The sequence below is a fragment of the Aedes aegypti genome, chromosome 3 (assembly GCF_002204515.2).
Source record: "Aedes aegypti strain LVP_AGWG chromosome 3, AaegL5.0 Primary Assembly, whole genome shotgun sequence".
In the NCBI taxonomy this organism is placed as follows: Eukaryota; Metazoa; Arthropoda; class Insecta; order Diptera; family Culicidae; genus Aedes; species Aedes aegypti.
In genome coordinates, this window is record NC_035109.1 from 92558698 (window position 1) to 92572981 (window position 14284).

General features: G+C 42.0%; 1 protein-coding gene across 1 annotated transcript in view; it reads left to right on the forward strand.

Annotated features, from left to right (window-relative positions):
• Positions 1-2608, forward strand: part of LOC5564665 (neuroligin-4, X-linked) — a 93512-nt gene extending 90904 nt beyond the window's left edge. The window contains exon 7 of the mRNA XM_021852766.1: positions 1950-2608. Within this exon, the coding sequence (XP_021708458.1) occupies positions 1950-2311 (362 nt within the window). The 3' untranslated portion in view covers positions 2312-2608. The remainder of the gene's footprint in view (positions 1-1949) is intronic.
• The last annotated feature ends 11676 nt before the right edge of the window (positions 2609-14284 follow it).

Consider the following 14284-nt stretch of genomic DNA (forward strand, 5'->3'; position numbering starts at 1 on the left):
TGAATTTGATAACTACAAAAAATCGACCGCTCTGAACGTTGTGCCTTATTCGTATGAAGTTTAATAATCTTGGTGGATTTTTTATTATTACAATATTGTACATCATTAGTCGAACGATGTACTGAAAACCGATTGCGATTTCATTAATAAATTAAAAAGATATTGCTTGTACAAGGAGTCCACTTTGTTAAATGAATAGTCCATATTAAGAATCTCATCTCATCGTTGAAACAACTACCAAAAAACTAAACATTACATATACTTTGCAATTGGATTAAATGAACAAATTGATGTGAAGTTTGCTAAAAATTTACACGTCTTCTCGGTGAGAATCAAACACTCACGACTCCCTATTCGCTAGATAGGGCGCGCTACCCCTACGCCAGGAGAGGACTCACGGATGCAGAAGTTAACCTGAATTCGAAATCAGCTCAACAAGTGGTCTTCTTTCCCAAAGCGCACCTCTTTCGGAAGAATTAGATGCCCATCCAAACACAACGCTTTCTATTTATATCGAATGCCTAGCCCGAGAGCGCATTATTTATTAGGTATTGAAATATCACACACCACTCGCCAAGAACTTGGGGATCGTTCAAATATTACGTAACGCAACAGGGGGAGGGAGGGGGTCTTACATAGTGTTACGGTTCATACACAAATTTAAAATTTTCCATACAAAAGTTGTTACGTGGGGGAGGGAGGGGGTCTAAAATTGGCAAAATTTGCGTTACGTAATATTTGAATGAACCCTTGCTGGCTGAGATTTCTATAGTGCGGGCTTTCAATGGGTCGTGACGTTCTCAAACGACCGTTTACGGAACATGAGTCCGTTGCTCGATAAATACTTGTTTTAATTATGATTCGTGGTTCACGGCTAACCAGCCGAGTGGAAGTTTAACAACTACCGTAAAACTAAACATTACATATCGTTTTCGTGGCGTAGGGGTAACGCGCCCTATCTAGAGAACAGGGAGTCGTGAGTTCGATTCTCACCGAGAAGACGTGTAACTATTCGCAAACTTCACATCAATTTGTCAATCTAATCCAATTGCAAAGTATATGTAATGTTTAGTTTTTCGGTAGTTGTTAAACTTCCACTCGGCTGGTTAGCCGTAAACCACGAATCATAATTAAAACAAGTATTGATCGTTGAAAGTTTTCATCACAAAAATGTGGAAATCGATTGCTGCATAATAGAATTGGAAACTATGCTTCCAAATCCTTTCTTGAAAAGAAAAAGTGATGGATAAAAATCATGTCCAATATTGAAAAGTCTTTTTTTTTTATTTATTTATTTGTTAGGCACTCCGTGCCTTTGGCCACTACTATGCCGAGGATCATATTTACAGAATCTATTTATATCCTAGTTCTTATTGCTATTTCTCTCACACCGAGCAGGTAGAGGAGAGTGCTGCCGTTTATCCAATCCATATCCATATCGAAGTCCATTGGTGTGCGGTGGTTCATTTTGCCATGTATATGTGTCGTGTGAGGCAACAGCCTACAAAGAGGGTCAATGTGTCTCAGTCACCATCCAATACTGACGAAGGATGGATGCGTTTCCCTATACACAGTCCTTCGTGCGGCGTCTTCTGGTGGCTGGACGGAGTTTTTTGTGTGGGGGGATTGGGAATTGAACCCATGACCTTCCGCTTACGAAGCGAAACCGTAACCTCGAGGCTACGAGACCCCCCTTTGAAAAGTCTTGGCGGATAAAACAAATTAACTATAGAATAAAATTTATGTTTCGTTCTATTTTTCCATATAAACACTGCCTTAAATAACATGATGTAATCATTTTCTCAATTTTAATGGACCACACTTTACAGCACAAAACATTCATTACACTAACTTTTCCCACGACTCCACGGGTGCTATCCCTCCATCCTGCTTTTTCCCTTTTAATCGAACGAAAAACCCCAACATTATCATTATCTAATTACTTCTAGAGGCTCAACAAATTAAACTACCGCCAAACGGAACAGCGATCGGAATCCACATGCGTTCGAATGCGGCATCCACCCTCGGCAGGTCGCAATCCTGTAGTAATAGTTCACCGGAGTCGAACCGGTTATCCCATCACCAGCAGCAGCAGTCATCGATGACATCGACGGGTGGCCCGCCTCCGCCACCCAGCATTGCCGCCCACCAACACTCCCATCAGCATCACTCCCATTCGCATTCGCACTCACAACCACAACAGCAGCATCAGCAGGATCCCGGAACACAACTGCAAAATCTCAAAGGACAACATCAGCAGCAGCAGCAGTCACAACTGCCCCAGGCGGCAATGAGTGAAATGCGCGTTTGATTGCATTTCGCCTCCTCCTACCCTGACCAAGGACAACGACGACGCTCGCGCCCTGCGCCCCCACCGAGGTCGGATGCTGACCATTACAACGACAGCGATGACCTCACCGACAACTACTGTAGTGGCTGTGGCGGCGATGATGGTGAAGTTGTTTAATGTTTTGTTCGAGGCCCTTCACCCCCTCCCGGCAGGCGGGGGGGCTCTGATATCGGCACGGTGATTCATTCGGCGTTGTAAGTAAAAAATAATTGCCATTGAAACTTTAAACGCCAGGTTGTTTGTATAGTTATTCTTTACTTCAGGAACGATTTGAAAAAAAATAGACAACATTTTGTGTTCTACTCTTTTTGGATGTTTCTCATAATTAATCGTTGATTAGACTCTATTCAGCTTTGTAACCAACTGATTAGGGGGAGTACCCCAGTACCGGACAGCACCCAATACCGGACAAAGTCGAAACATTGAGAAATCATGGTCCAATCAAGATGGTGTATTAGTAGTAAAGGAAGCTATTATGGAGAGTAATGTTTGCGTAGAATAACACATCCTTGAAATATGCATGCCTTCTTGAAAAAGTACAAAAGTTTGAAAATATCAAAAAAAATTACGTGTTGCCTTAATTTTGAGTCTATTTAATAATTATTTTGAATATGAAGAACTACTTTGGATCACGCAAGCATATTTGAACATAATCCTATTTTGATAGTATGAATATATTTTGTACCATAATTGGACTAAATATGGACAAATTACAATTTTGGTTAAGCACCTCCTGTCCCCCAGTTTCGGACAGCCTGATTTGTTATATGATATCTTTGTAATTATTGCACCAGTGTCTCAAAATACATTCATTTTTCATGGATTCCGTCGATCATGGTATCAAAGATGCAATAAAAATAAGGAAAATGAACATTCAGAACAACATAGTAAAATGTGCTATTTTTCATCATATAAGAAAGAGGTTTTTTATGTACATCTTGCTAACTAAAAAATATTCAAATTGTTCTTGTAAATGTTGCAAATCCATTGAATTGGCAATTATGTACTATTCCTATAGTAAACACATTCAATGATGTTCAAATTTACAGAATTCGAGGCATTTCCAGATCGTGTCCGGTATTGGGTGCCACCTTTCAAGATCGATCAATTTGGTACTAAAATACATCATCAAAATGCAATGTCAAAATCCATATTTATATATTCAAATTTATTTTTGTACACTATAAAAATGATAATATTTATCATAAATGAGAAACACGAGCGCATAAAACCAATATTTTACGAATTATGAATTTAGTGGCTTAAGTGTCCGGTACTGGGGGATCTCCCCCTACTCACGCTGATTTTGATTCTCATCATGTCTCTGTTACATTTCAAATATCTCATTAATATTCTCAATCCTACCAGATTCATTTTCAATTATTTTCGAGCCGACTGGAGTACATAAGAAACATACATAGAAATCTTGATATTAACATTTATTTGCAAACAAAACTAGATATTGGCATTACTCTCGAAACTTTAAAAAATTCCGTTGTTGAAGCAAAGTGTATTGCAACACCAAAATGTGAAGAAAAACCAAAAATCCGTTATTATAGACGACGATCTTGAAGTATTGATACGTCTTATAGACGACAGTCGCGTTCAACTGGCTCTCCCCCAAAACTTCCAACAAGCTTCTCGTCCACAGAACACAGGCAAGTTTCTCTCAACGCAATGAACTCCACCTCCATGGTCGAAAGGCTTACGTAGTCCTGACGGCGACTGACACCTCCAGTAAAGAACGTTGCAAATCCAGTTCATTGACTAACGCGTTTGTGGGTCTCCTGCTGCCCAATCAGCGTCCGAGTACGCAACTAGCTCGTTGGTCTCGACGCCTCCTAGCTCCAATCTCCAGTCGACGGTGCCCTTGAGATAACGGATCACTCTCTTAGCAGCCGTCCAGTTATTCTCCGTCGGCGCAGCAAATATTCTCCCTAAAATCTACACACTTGTAGCTATGTCGGGTCTTGCACACACTGCAACGTACATTAGCGCTCGAACGATGCTCCGGTACTTCCTACAGTCTTCCATGACGAAGTTCTCCTTCAAAGCCTCGTAGACACGCTTGAGCCTCACTCTCGCAAGCAACGAGAAGGTCGTCGACGTATACGATGAGATAAATCCTGATTCCATTCCTTACCATGGTGAACAAACATGGATCCGCCGAATTGACGACGAACCTCACACTCTTCAACACTCCGAACACCTCTAGTTCCAGCACCTAGCGAATTGCTTTAACCCGTAGATGCTCCGACGTAATCTGCACACTATCTCCTCCTGGCACCGCACTGCGTAACCGGGCGACTGACGCATGTACACTGCCTCTCCGTCCGTACAAAAGTGTCCGTAGAGAAGCGTGTCGAGTGACAGGGGCAAAGACCTCATCAAAGTCTACACTGCTTCTTCTACTGTGTCCACGTAATGTCGCTAGACGATCGCTATCGTAGCCTCTGGGTACTGATCCGAAAACTGCTCGGCGTTCAAGTTCTTCACGAACTGCGCTGAACTGGGCAAGCACGAACTGCAGAGCATCGTCGCTGCTGCTCCAGAAAATGAACCACTGCGCCTGCTTATCCTCTGTTCTGATGCGGTTTTGGTGGTACATTTCCTGTATGTCATCACCAAAGGCGACCAAACGCTTTCCGCAATGGCAGATTACCCGAGGTAAGGGGACTAGCATATCTGGGCCCTTGAACAACTCCGAATTCCATTCTCCGACGCTGCAGCGTCCCAGACCCTGGTACCGTACCTTTCCTGGTTTCCGAGGATCAACCACAACGTTCAGCGCCAGATACCACACAACTGCTTGTGGCGTCTCGGTTAACTCGGCGTCGGTTGCTTTGTGAGCGTACCCCTCTAGCTGGTACTTTTCGATTTGCCGACACACGATCTTCTTCAGCGCTGACACCCCAGCAATCCTGTTTCAAAACGATCGCCTATTCGCTTTGTCGTCGTCGCAAGAAATTCTCGAGCCCTATTCTCCTCCGCCGAATCTGGAACAGCGAACGACAAGCTGTTTCGTCCAGCGCGTACTGGTACTGCATCTGGTCGTGAAGCTCCTGGTTGCTCACCGGTGCGAAGGAGTGCAGATAGGTGAATACGTCTGCACCGTGAGCTTTTGCTTCTCTGAACCGTAGATCGTACAGCAATTGGTTCATTCGGTTTCCCGACATGTGACTCCAACGGCACAAACAAATGAAAATTCTCCAACTCGATGAAAATCGTTGGCACACCAGACGGAAAGTCCCTTGTCGGCACCCCTGCAAAATGCTTGTATCGCTGCACCATTTCTGCGTACCGAACATTCTGCTTCGAAAGTTGCAGCTCAAACACCGTTCGCGTGTTATACAGCAAAAACATCTCCACATCGTCCACCAAAGTCGTCGGCGATTCTTCGTCCAGCAATGCGACGGTATCGTACTATCTGCTAATACGTCGAGCGTCACTGGCATCATCCGGAAAATAACCGTGTAGTCCGATATAGCTTTCTGTAGCTGCACTGATTCTTCTATCTGGTGCAGCAGACGATGATGCACTCCTCGACAATTTCGCATCACACACCGGATTTTGGAAAGACAGCGAATTCCAACGTGCTTGTTAAGGTAGACTCTACCGAACTTCTGCCTCTCAACTTCTCGTAGTCACTCTTACCAGTTGCGAATAAGATGATCCTTTCGCCTGCAAATCCAGCAGAGTCGGTTGGTCATCTCGCTACAATTAATTTCGCTTTGCTTCGACTCGGACTCATGCACATGCAAGAACTCCCTCCTTCTTTCGATTGTTCTTCTTCCCAGGTCGCACCCGGTCGTTCATCGACAGTGTGGTAAATTCCACCACTTCGGAGACGTCGGAAACTATGTCAGTCGTGAAGTTCGTGAACATCTTCAGCGGACTGTCACTCTGCGCCGCTGGTATTGGACCCAATTCAGCTTGTAGCTTAGTGGCAGCTTGTCGCCTAACTCCTGCACCAGCATCGGGTTATACAGGTAGTCGTTCGGTTGTGCGGTTTCCACACAGTTGCTTCACCATGATATCAAAATTTATGAACGTCTCCAGCCGATCAGCTCTCGGCGCTGGAGTGCTCCTCATCTTCATCTTCAATAGCTACTCGGGCTTCCCAAATAGGCTTCAAAGGTCCCGAATAACACCTAGAACGGAAGTAGAACGGAAAAAAAAGAACTAGCCGGCTCCTGACTATCTCGAGCACTCATTCCTGCAGCCGCTTCAGCGGCCATACTTCTGCTTCTCCATGAAACTACGGAAGTTGTTGCGACACCACTTTCGGAGTGACCAGTTTCTCTCTCGTGATTCGGCCGATGGTTCGCTCTGACTCATCGCCAATTTCGCTATAACTCGAGCTTCGATCAACACTTCGCCCCGGCCCGTAGCCGGCTTTCTTGCTATGACGGCTGCTTCTCACTCGATCCTCTGACGAATCGCTGCTTCCATCTTCTTCGCTCGATTCCGACTCGGTGTCGACCATTTTCCGGGCTTTCTTTAAAAGTTTCGGCTTCTCAACCTTCTTCGGCCTTATTTCTGCTCGTAGCGAAACGCCGTTGGGGTATAAGTCAGCAGCCGACGACAATTTAGCAATCCCTGATTGCTCATCCAACCACCTGCACACTTTCTGCTACGGATTTTCTTTCGAAGCTCCAAAAGCAGCGCCATATTGGTCCTTCAACGCGTTGACCCTACTAACGCTGTTCGCGAACTGCTTCCGGATTGCATCCCGTTTCTTCAAAAAATCGCTCTCCGCAGCCAGTTGAGCACCTTACAAACTGCTGCTCCTCCATCTCGCGTTGCACCTGGATTTCTAGCTCACGCATCTACAGTTCTGGCTTCAGCTGCTCTTCCTTCCACGCCTTCTGCTGAGCGAGTAACTTCTTCCTCGCCTTCTCCTTGGCTACTTGTTCTTTCAACTGCTTCTCAACTGGATCAACGTCAGAACCAACTCGTTGATCAGACCCTCAATCGCTTTTCTTGCCGGACTTCTTACTCCTCTACTTGCCGGTTGCATCAGGAACTTTTAGCTGCTGAACACTTCTTGGGACACACTGTGGGCAAAGCCAATCACAATCGGCAACCCCTTAGTCAACACCAGCGCGCGAAAAACGTAATACAAAAAATCAATAATTAATTACTGAGGCGATCGATTTAAAAATGGTCTTTGGCAAAGTTGTAGCTAACAAATGTATCTAACAGTAGCAGCGTTGCTCTAACCCTCAAGAGCACGTGGGCAAACAGCCATACAAACTTCGATGCCAGCCATTAGAAACCTTCGGTATCGGTCTTCTGGCCCTTCAATACACGGCTCGCATATCATGCGGATGCCACGGTCCTCAAGCACCATTCCGTCGCAAAGCTTCTCTTTATACATCTTCTCTACAAACGACGGCTCCCGGTGTCTGAACCTACTGTGTCATTGGTGTTGGCACCACTCGCTATGCCACTTGCATTGCACCACCATCGCAGACTCGGAAATCCTCAAAATGTACAAACTTTCACTACGACCGCTTTTGGTAACAACTTCTCCAGCGAAGTTAAAGATTTCACAAACGTCCCGCTTGAACCCAACGGTAAATCCCCTCTCAGCCAACTGTGCCAACGACATCTTCATTTATTTAGTTAACATCTAAACAGACAACACTGAATCAACAATTCTACGGAGCACTCCATCCTTGGTTCTGCCCAACGCTCGCCAAATCGATGCGTACCTAGCTCGTTGCGCTCCACGCCTTCTGGAACCAACCGGATCCGACGCGAACACCATCTTTGCAGGGTTGCTGTCCGCCATTCTTGCAACATGACCTGCCCATCATATTCTTCCAACTTTGGCCACCTTCTGGATACTGTGCTCGCAGTAGAGTTGGGCAAGCTCGTGGTTCATCATTCGCCGCCACACACCGTTCTCCTGCACACCGCCAAAGATCGTCCTAAGCACTCGACGTCCACGTTACATGCCCGTAGAGGACTACCGGCCTTATGAGCGTTTTGTACATGGTATTGAATCTTTTTGGATCGCAGCTGCTTGTGGAAGCCATTGTAGACCTGACTTCCACTAATGATGCGCCTCCGTATTTCACGGCAAACGTAATTGTCAGCCGTCGGCAAGAATCCAAAGTAGACGAACTCGTCGATCACCTCGAACTTATCCCTGTCTATCGTAACACTGCTGCCTAGGCGAGCCCTGTCGCGCTCGGCCCCACCAACTAGCATGTACTTTGTCTTGATCGCATTCACTACCAGTCCAATTTTTGCTGCCTCGTGTTTCAGGTGGGTGTACAGGTCCGCCACCTTTTCAATTGTTTAGCCGACAATGTCCATATCATCAGCGAAGCAAACACATTGACTGGATATCGTAAAAATCGTACACCGGCTGTTAAGTCCGGCTCTCCGCATAACATCTTCTAGCGCAATATTGAACAACAGACATGAAAGTCCATCACCTTGTCGTATTCGCCGGCGGGATTCAAACGAACTGATACGTTCGCCTGAAAGCTTCACACGATTTTGCACACCTTCCATCGTTACTCTTATCAGTATCGTGAGCTTCTCGGGTAAGCTGTTCTCTTCCATGATTTTCCATAGCTCTACGTTGGGACCTGGTATTCACGACATTTTTGGAGGATTTGCGGTACAGTGAAGATCTGGCCCATTATCAATCGGCCGTCAAACAAAGCTGGCTTGATAACATCCCACGAACTCATTTACTACAGGTGACAGACGACGAAAAATGATCTGGAATAAACTTCGTAGGCTGCATTTAGAATGGTGATCGCTCGCTAACTGTGCTTTTCTTGTAGTGAGGCATATGACCCCTTCCAATCACTCCTCCGGTAGCTGTTTTGATTCCCAAATTGTGCCGTTCTGCCGGTACAGAGAATTGGCCAGCCTCTCCGGGCCCATCTTTATGAGTTCAGCTCCGATACCATCCTTACCAGCAGCTTTATTGTTCTCGAGATGGCGAATTGCATCTATAATCTCTATCCAAGTGGAGGCTGGTTGATTTCCATTGTCCGCAGTACTGACGAAGGCATTTCCTCCATTGTCTCGATCTTCATTGCCTGTGCACTCAGCGTCATTCGGGTGTTCGTCAAAGTGCTGCTTCCACCTTTCGATCACTTCACGCACGCCCATCAAAATGATCCCATCCTTATCCCTGCGCATCTCGGCTCGCGACGTAAAGCCTTTGCGGGATGCGTTGAACTTCTGTTAGAACTTACGTGCTTCTTGAGACCAACACAGCTGTTCCATCTCTTCGCACTCCGGCTTCTCCAGGCGGCATTTGTTTCTCCCGAAAGAGGCGGGTATGCAGTTTCCGTCTACAACGTTCCACGTTCTGCCGGGTCCCTTACTGCAGCATGACCGCCCGGGCTGCAAGCTTCTCCTCCAGAATCTGCCTACATTCGTCGTTGAACCAATTGTTCCGTCGACTTCGTCCAAAGTACCCGAAGTTGCTCTCAGCTGCATTGTTGATGGCTGTTTGCATTGTTCTCCAGCAGTCCTCAAGAGGGGCTTCATCCAGCTCACCCTTTTCCGGTAATGCAGTCTCGAGGTGCTGCGCGTATGCAGTTGCGACATTCGGTTGCTTAAGCCGCTCTTGGTCAATTCGGGGCGGCCGTCGGTACCGTAGTTTCTTCGCAGAAGCCCCTTCTTCTTACAGTAGAGACTAGTTTTCTCTGCAACACCAGCACCAGCATTGGTCCTTGCTCGTCTCTTCATCGCTTTCATGTCGGATGATCCTCTGTACCGCAAAATAACCATCAGGGTGACTTTCAAGCACTGTCACTAATTCGGAGTAGGTCTCAGGAAAGCTCCTCAGGATCATGGCGATCTTCAGAGGATTTTTTTACTTCCGGAATTTCTTTTGTATTTGGAATTCGGAATTCCCTTTGGGATTTTTCTTGTGATTTTCCTTCGGACATGTCATTAAAATTTTCTTCGGATTTTCTTTCGATATTTCCATTGGAATTTCCTTTGCATTCGATTTTTTTATTCAAAATTGCTTTCGATATTTTCTTCTAAATTTCTTTCGAAATTTTCTTTGGAACTTCTTTTGCCTTTCAAATTTTCTTCGGAACTTTCTTCTGAATTTCCTTTGGGATTTCTTTTAGAATTTTCTTTGAAATTTCTTTTGGAACTTCCGTCGTAATTTCCTTTGGATTTCCCTTTTAAATTTCATTCGAAATTGCTTTGGAATTTCCTTCGAAAATTATTTGCAATTTCCTTCGAAATTTCTTTGGAATTTTCTTTGGAATTTTCTTTGAAATTTCTTTTGGAATTTCCTTCGACATTACCATCGAAACTTTGTAGGATTTCCATCGGAATTTTCTCCCAAATTACCTTTGTAATTTTCTTTGGATTTTCCTTCGGCATTTCTATCGAAGTTTTCTTTGAAACATCCTTCGGAATTTCCTCTGGATTTTGCTTTGGCATTTCCATCTGAATTTCCATAAGATTTTTTTCGGAATTCCCTAAGGAATTTCATTTTGACTTTCTCAGAGGAACTTCCTTCGGAATTTTTTTTTGGATATTTTTCCAGAAAATGCTCTTCGGTTTCATCTAGGAGTTCTGGAGAAATTCTAAAAAGAACGGTTGAACGTTCTTGGAGGAATTCCCTGTGGAAATCCTGGAGTATTATTTACGAAGCAAATCTTGGTAGATTTGGTAAAATAATTCCTGTAGAAATTCCTTGAAGAATGGCAGAGGGATTTCTGCAGGAAAGTTGGCAGGAATCTTAAGGTAATTCATGGAACAATTTACGAAAGAACCCATGAAGAAATATGTGGAGAAAATCCTTAGCATTTACCTGGAACCTCCAGACAAATTTGTGCAGGAACGTCAAATAGAATGCAATAAGTGGATATCCCGAATAAATTCTAAAGGAATTCCAGTAACATTCCTGAATTTGAAGGAACTTCCTGGAAGAACTTCCTTAATGGAAATTTTGAAAGTAAATTTGAAAACAAATTTCAAAAGGAAACTTCGATGAAAAGTCCGAAGGAAATTTCAAAGTAAATACTAAAGAAAATTTCGAAGAAAATTCCAAAGGGAATTCGGAAGGAATTGCGAAAGAAACTCCGAAAGAAATTACGAAAGTTATTTCGAAGAGAATTCCAAAGGAATTTTCGAAGGAATACCAAAAAAAATCCTAAGGGAATTCTAAAAGAAAACGCCAAAGGAAATTTCGAAGGAATGACCTAAGAAATTTTTTGTACGAAATTACAAACGAATTTCCGAACGAAATTTCAAAGGAAATTCCTGTGCTAATCTCAAAGGAAACTCCAGAAGAAAATTCCAAAGGAAATTAAGAGGGAAATTTCAAAGGAAATTCAGCAAAAAATCGCCAAGGACATTCCAAAGAAAAAAATAAAGGAAATTCCAAAGAAAAAATTTCGATGGAAATTCCAAAGGAAATTTTAATGGACATTCTGAAGGAAATTCCGAATAAAATCCGAAAGGAATTCCGAAGTATATTCCGAAGAGAATTCCAAAAGAAGTAACTATCAAAGAATATATTTAAGGAAATTCCAAAGGAAATTTGGAAGAAATTCCAAAAGGAATTTCGAAGGAAATTGCGAAGAAAATTCCTGAGGAAATTTCAAAAGGAAATACCGAAGAAATGCCAAAAGGAGTAAGAAATTTTGAAAGGAATTTCGAAGGAAATTCTGAAAGGAATTTCAAAGGGAATTCCATAAGGATTTTTGAAGATAATTGTAAAAGAAATCTTCAAAGGAAATAAATAAAAGAAATCTTCAAAGGCAATAATAAGAGCAATTTTAAAGTAAATTTCGAAGATAATTCTAGTGGAAATTCTGGATGAAATTCCAGAAGGAAATTTAAAGGGAAATTCTGAAACGAATTCCAAAGGATCCAAAAAATATTTAAAGAAAATTCCCATGGTAATTTCAAAAACCATTTCAAAAGAAATTCTAAAGGAATTTCTGAAGAAATACCATAGGAAATTCTTAGGGGATTCCAAAGGAAATCCAAAGGAAAGTAAATACCATAGCAATTCTGAGGGTAATTCCAAAAAATTCAGAAGGTAATTCGATGAAATTCCGAAGGTAATTTCAAGAAATTCTGAAAGTAATTCTAAAAGAAATCCTCAAAGGAAATTCCGAACGAAATTCCAAACCAATTTCCGAACGAAATTTCAAAGAATTTCCCATGTTAATTTCAAAGGAAATTTCAGAAGAAATTTCAGAAGTAAATTCCAAGGTAAATTCAAAAAGGAATTCAGTGGCAAGTTTCGAAGAAAAAGAAACCCCAAAGGAAATTTCGATAAAAATTAAAGGAAATTTCGAAGAAAATCCAAAAGGAATTCCGAAGGCAATTCTGAAGAGAATTTCAAAGGAAGTTCCGAAGTAACTATCAAAGCAAATTTCGAAGGAATGCCAAAGGAAATTCGGATGAAATTCCGAAACGAATTTAAAAGGAAATTACGAAGAAATTTATTATACACTGAATATTCTGACAAAAATAATGCACATGAATGGACCGACGGCTCGGTCATTTCATGTGCATTATATATTATTGAATTTGCAGCAAAAAATCATATAAATCGATCCGTTTTGCTTGCTAAGTGTTAAGGGTTTTCATAGAATTGTTGAATATAATTGATATTTTTGTAGATATTATCGTTGTATAATAAAACAGCTTTCCAAAGAATATAATATATAATGTTCCATGACTCGATATTTCCCTTTGTCGATGGACCAGTCAATATCGACTCATGGACTGTAGATCATTTGCGAATAATAACAATATTGATAGATTCTTTTCTCTTTTGTTTTGAAAACGTCATACATGTGTTGCTATTTCACGAAAAAATATGTTACTGTGAACACAGACACAGACAATACCAATAACTCTCGTGTGTGTAAATTTTGTACCTTAAGGAGAAGATGAATCGAAACTAAACCTAAAATTTTCAGGAGCACGAATCTGAAGAACCGGACATCCGTTTGAGCTGAAAACTCACTACCTGGTAGTGACCATTCGATAAAGTTTTCAGCTCAATCGAATGTTCGGTTCTCCAGATTTGTGCTCTTGAAAATTCAACTATTGGCTTCGATTCATCTTCACCTTGATGTGCTTAAAACTAAAACATTTTAACCGTTACGATTTCAAAAGATTGTTGTCGAATCGATCCAGAGGTGTAGATTAATTATATAAACAAACTGGCGTTTAAAGTTTCAATGTCACTGTTTTTTTATAATAACGTTTATTGAAGCACCGTGATCGGAGGTAGGCGTCCGTTACACGCACGTACAGTGTGCAGCTTCCTGGTGCTCTTTCCATTGCATTGTTCATCAATAAATGATCTATCGCCACCACACATACTTTGATACATATATGCTAGTCATTTCCGGACTCTCGTTGATTGATTATTGTTGATGTTTGCTCTGTTGAGGTATGTTGAGTTAGGTTAAGTTCCATGTTAAATTGTTGAGTGAACAGTGGATGATTGTTTTCATATTTAATGAATGCCAGTTGGAATCACACATTTCCTTTCCAGATTTGTTTTCCGAACATTGATCTCCTGGCAAAAGCTATTACAAAACATTCTTTCACTGATTTCTGAAGCCTGAGCTGCGCACAGATGACATCAAGTGTACTGTAAAAAACCGTAGAAAAAGAAAACACCGTCATGATTAGAACTCTCTAAAAAACAAAACGTTTTGATTTATGTTATAAACACTTTGAGCATTTTTAATGAATTTAAGAAAATTAGGCTTTTCACAAATTTTCTCAAAAACTGTACATGCTACAAAAAATCTGAGAAAAGGTTTGAGATCAGCAGCTCAAAATTTTATTGAATCCCATTGCCTTTCAATATTTTGATAATCGATATCAATTTAGTTTGTAATACTTCGAAAATGTTATTTAAAATATTATTTGAGCACTAAAATAAGAACTTTGTTAAAA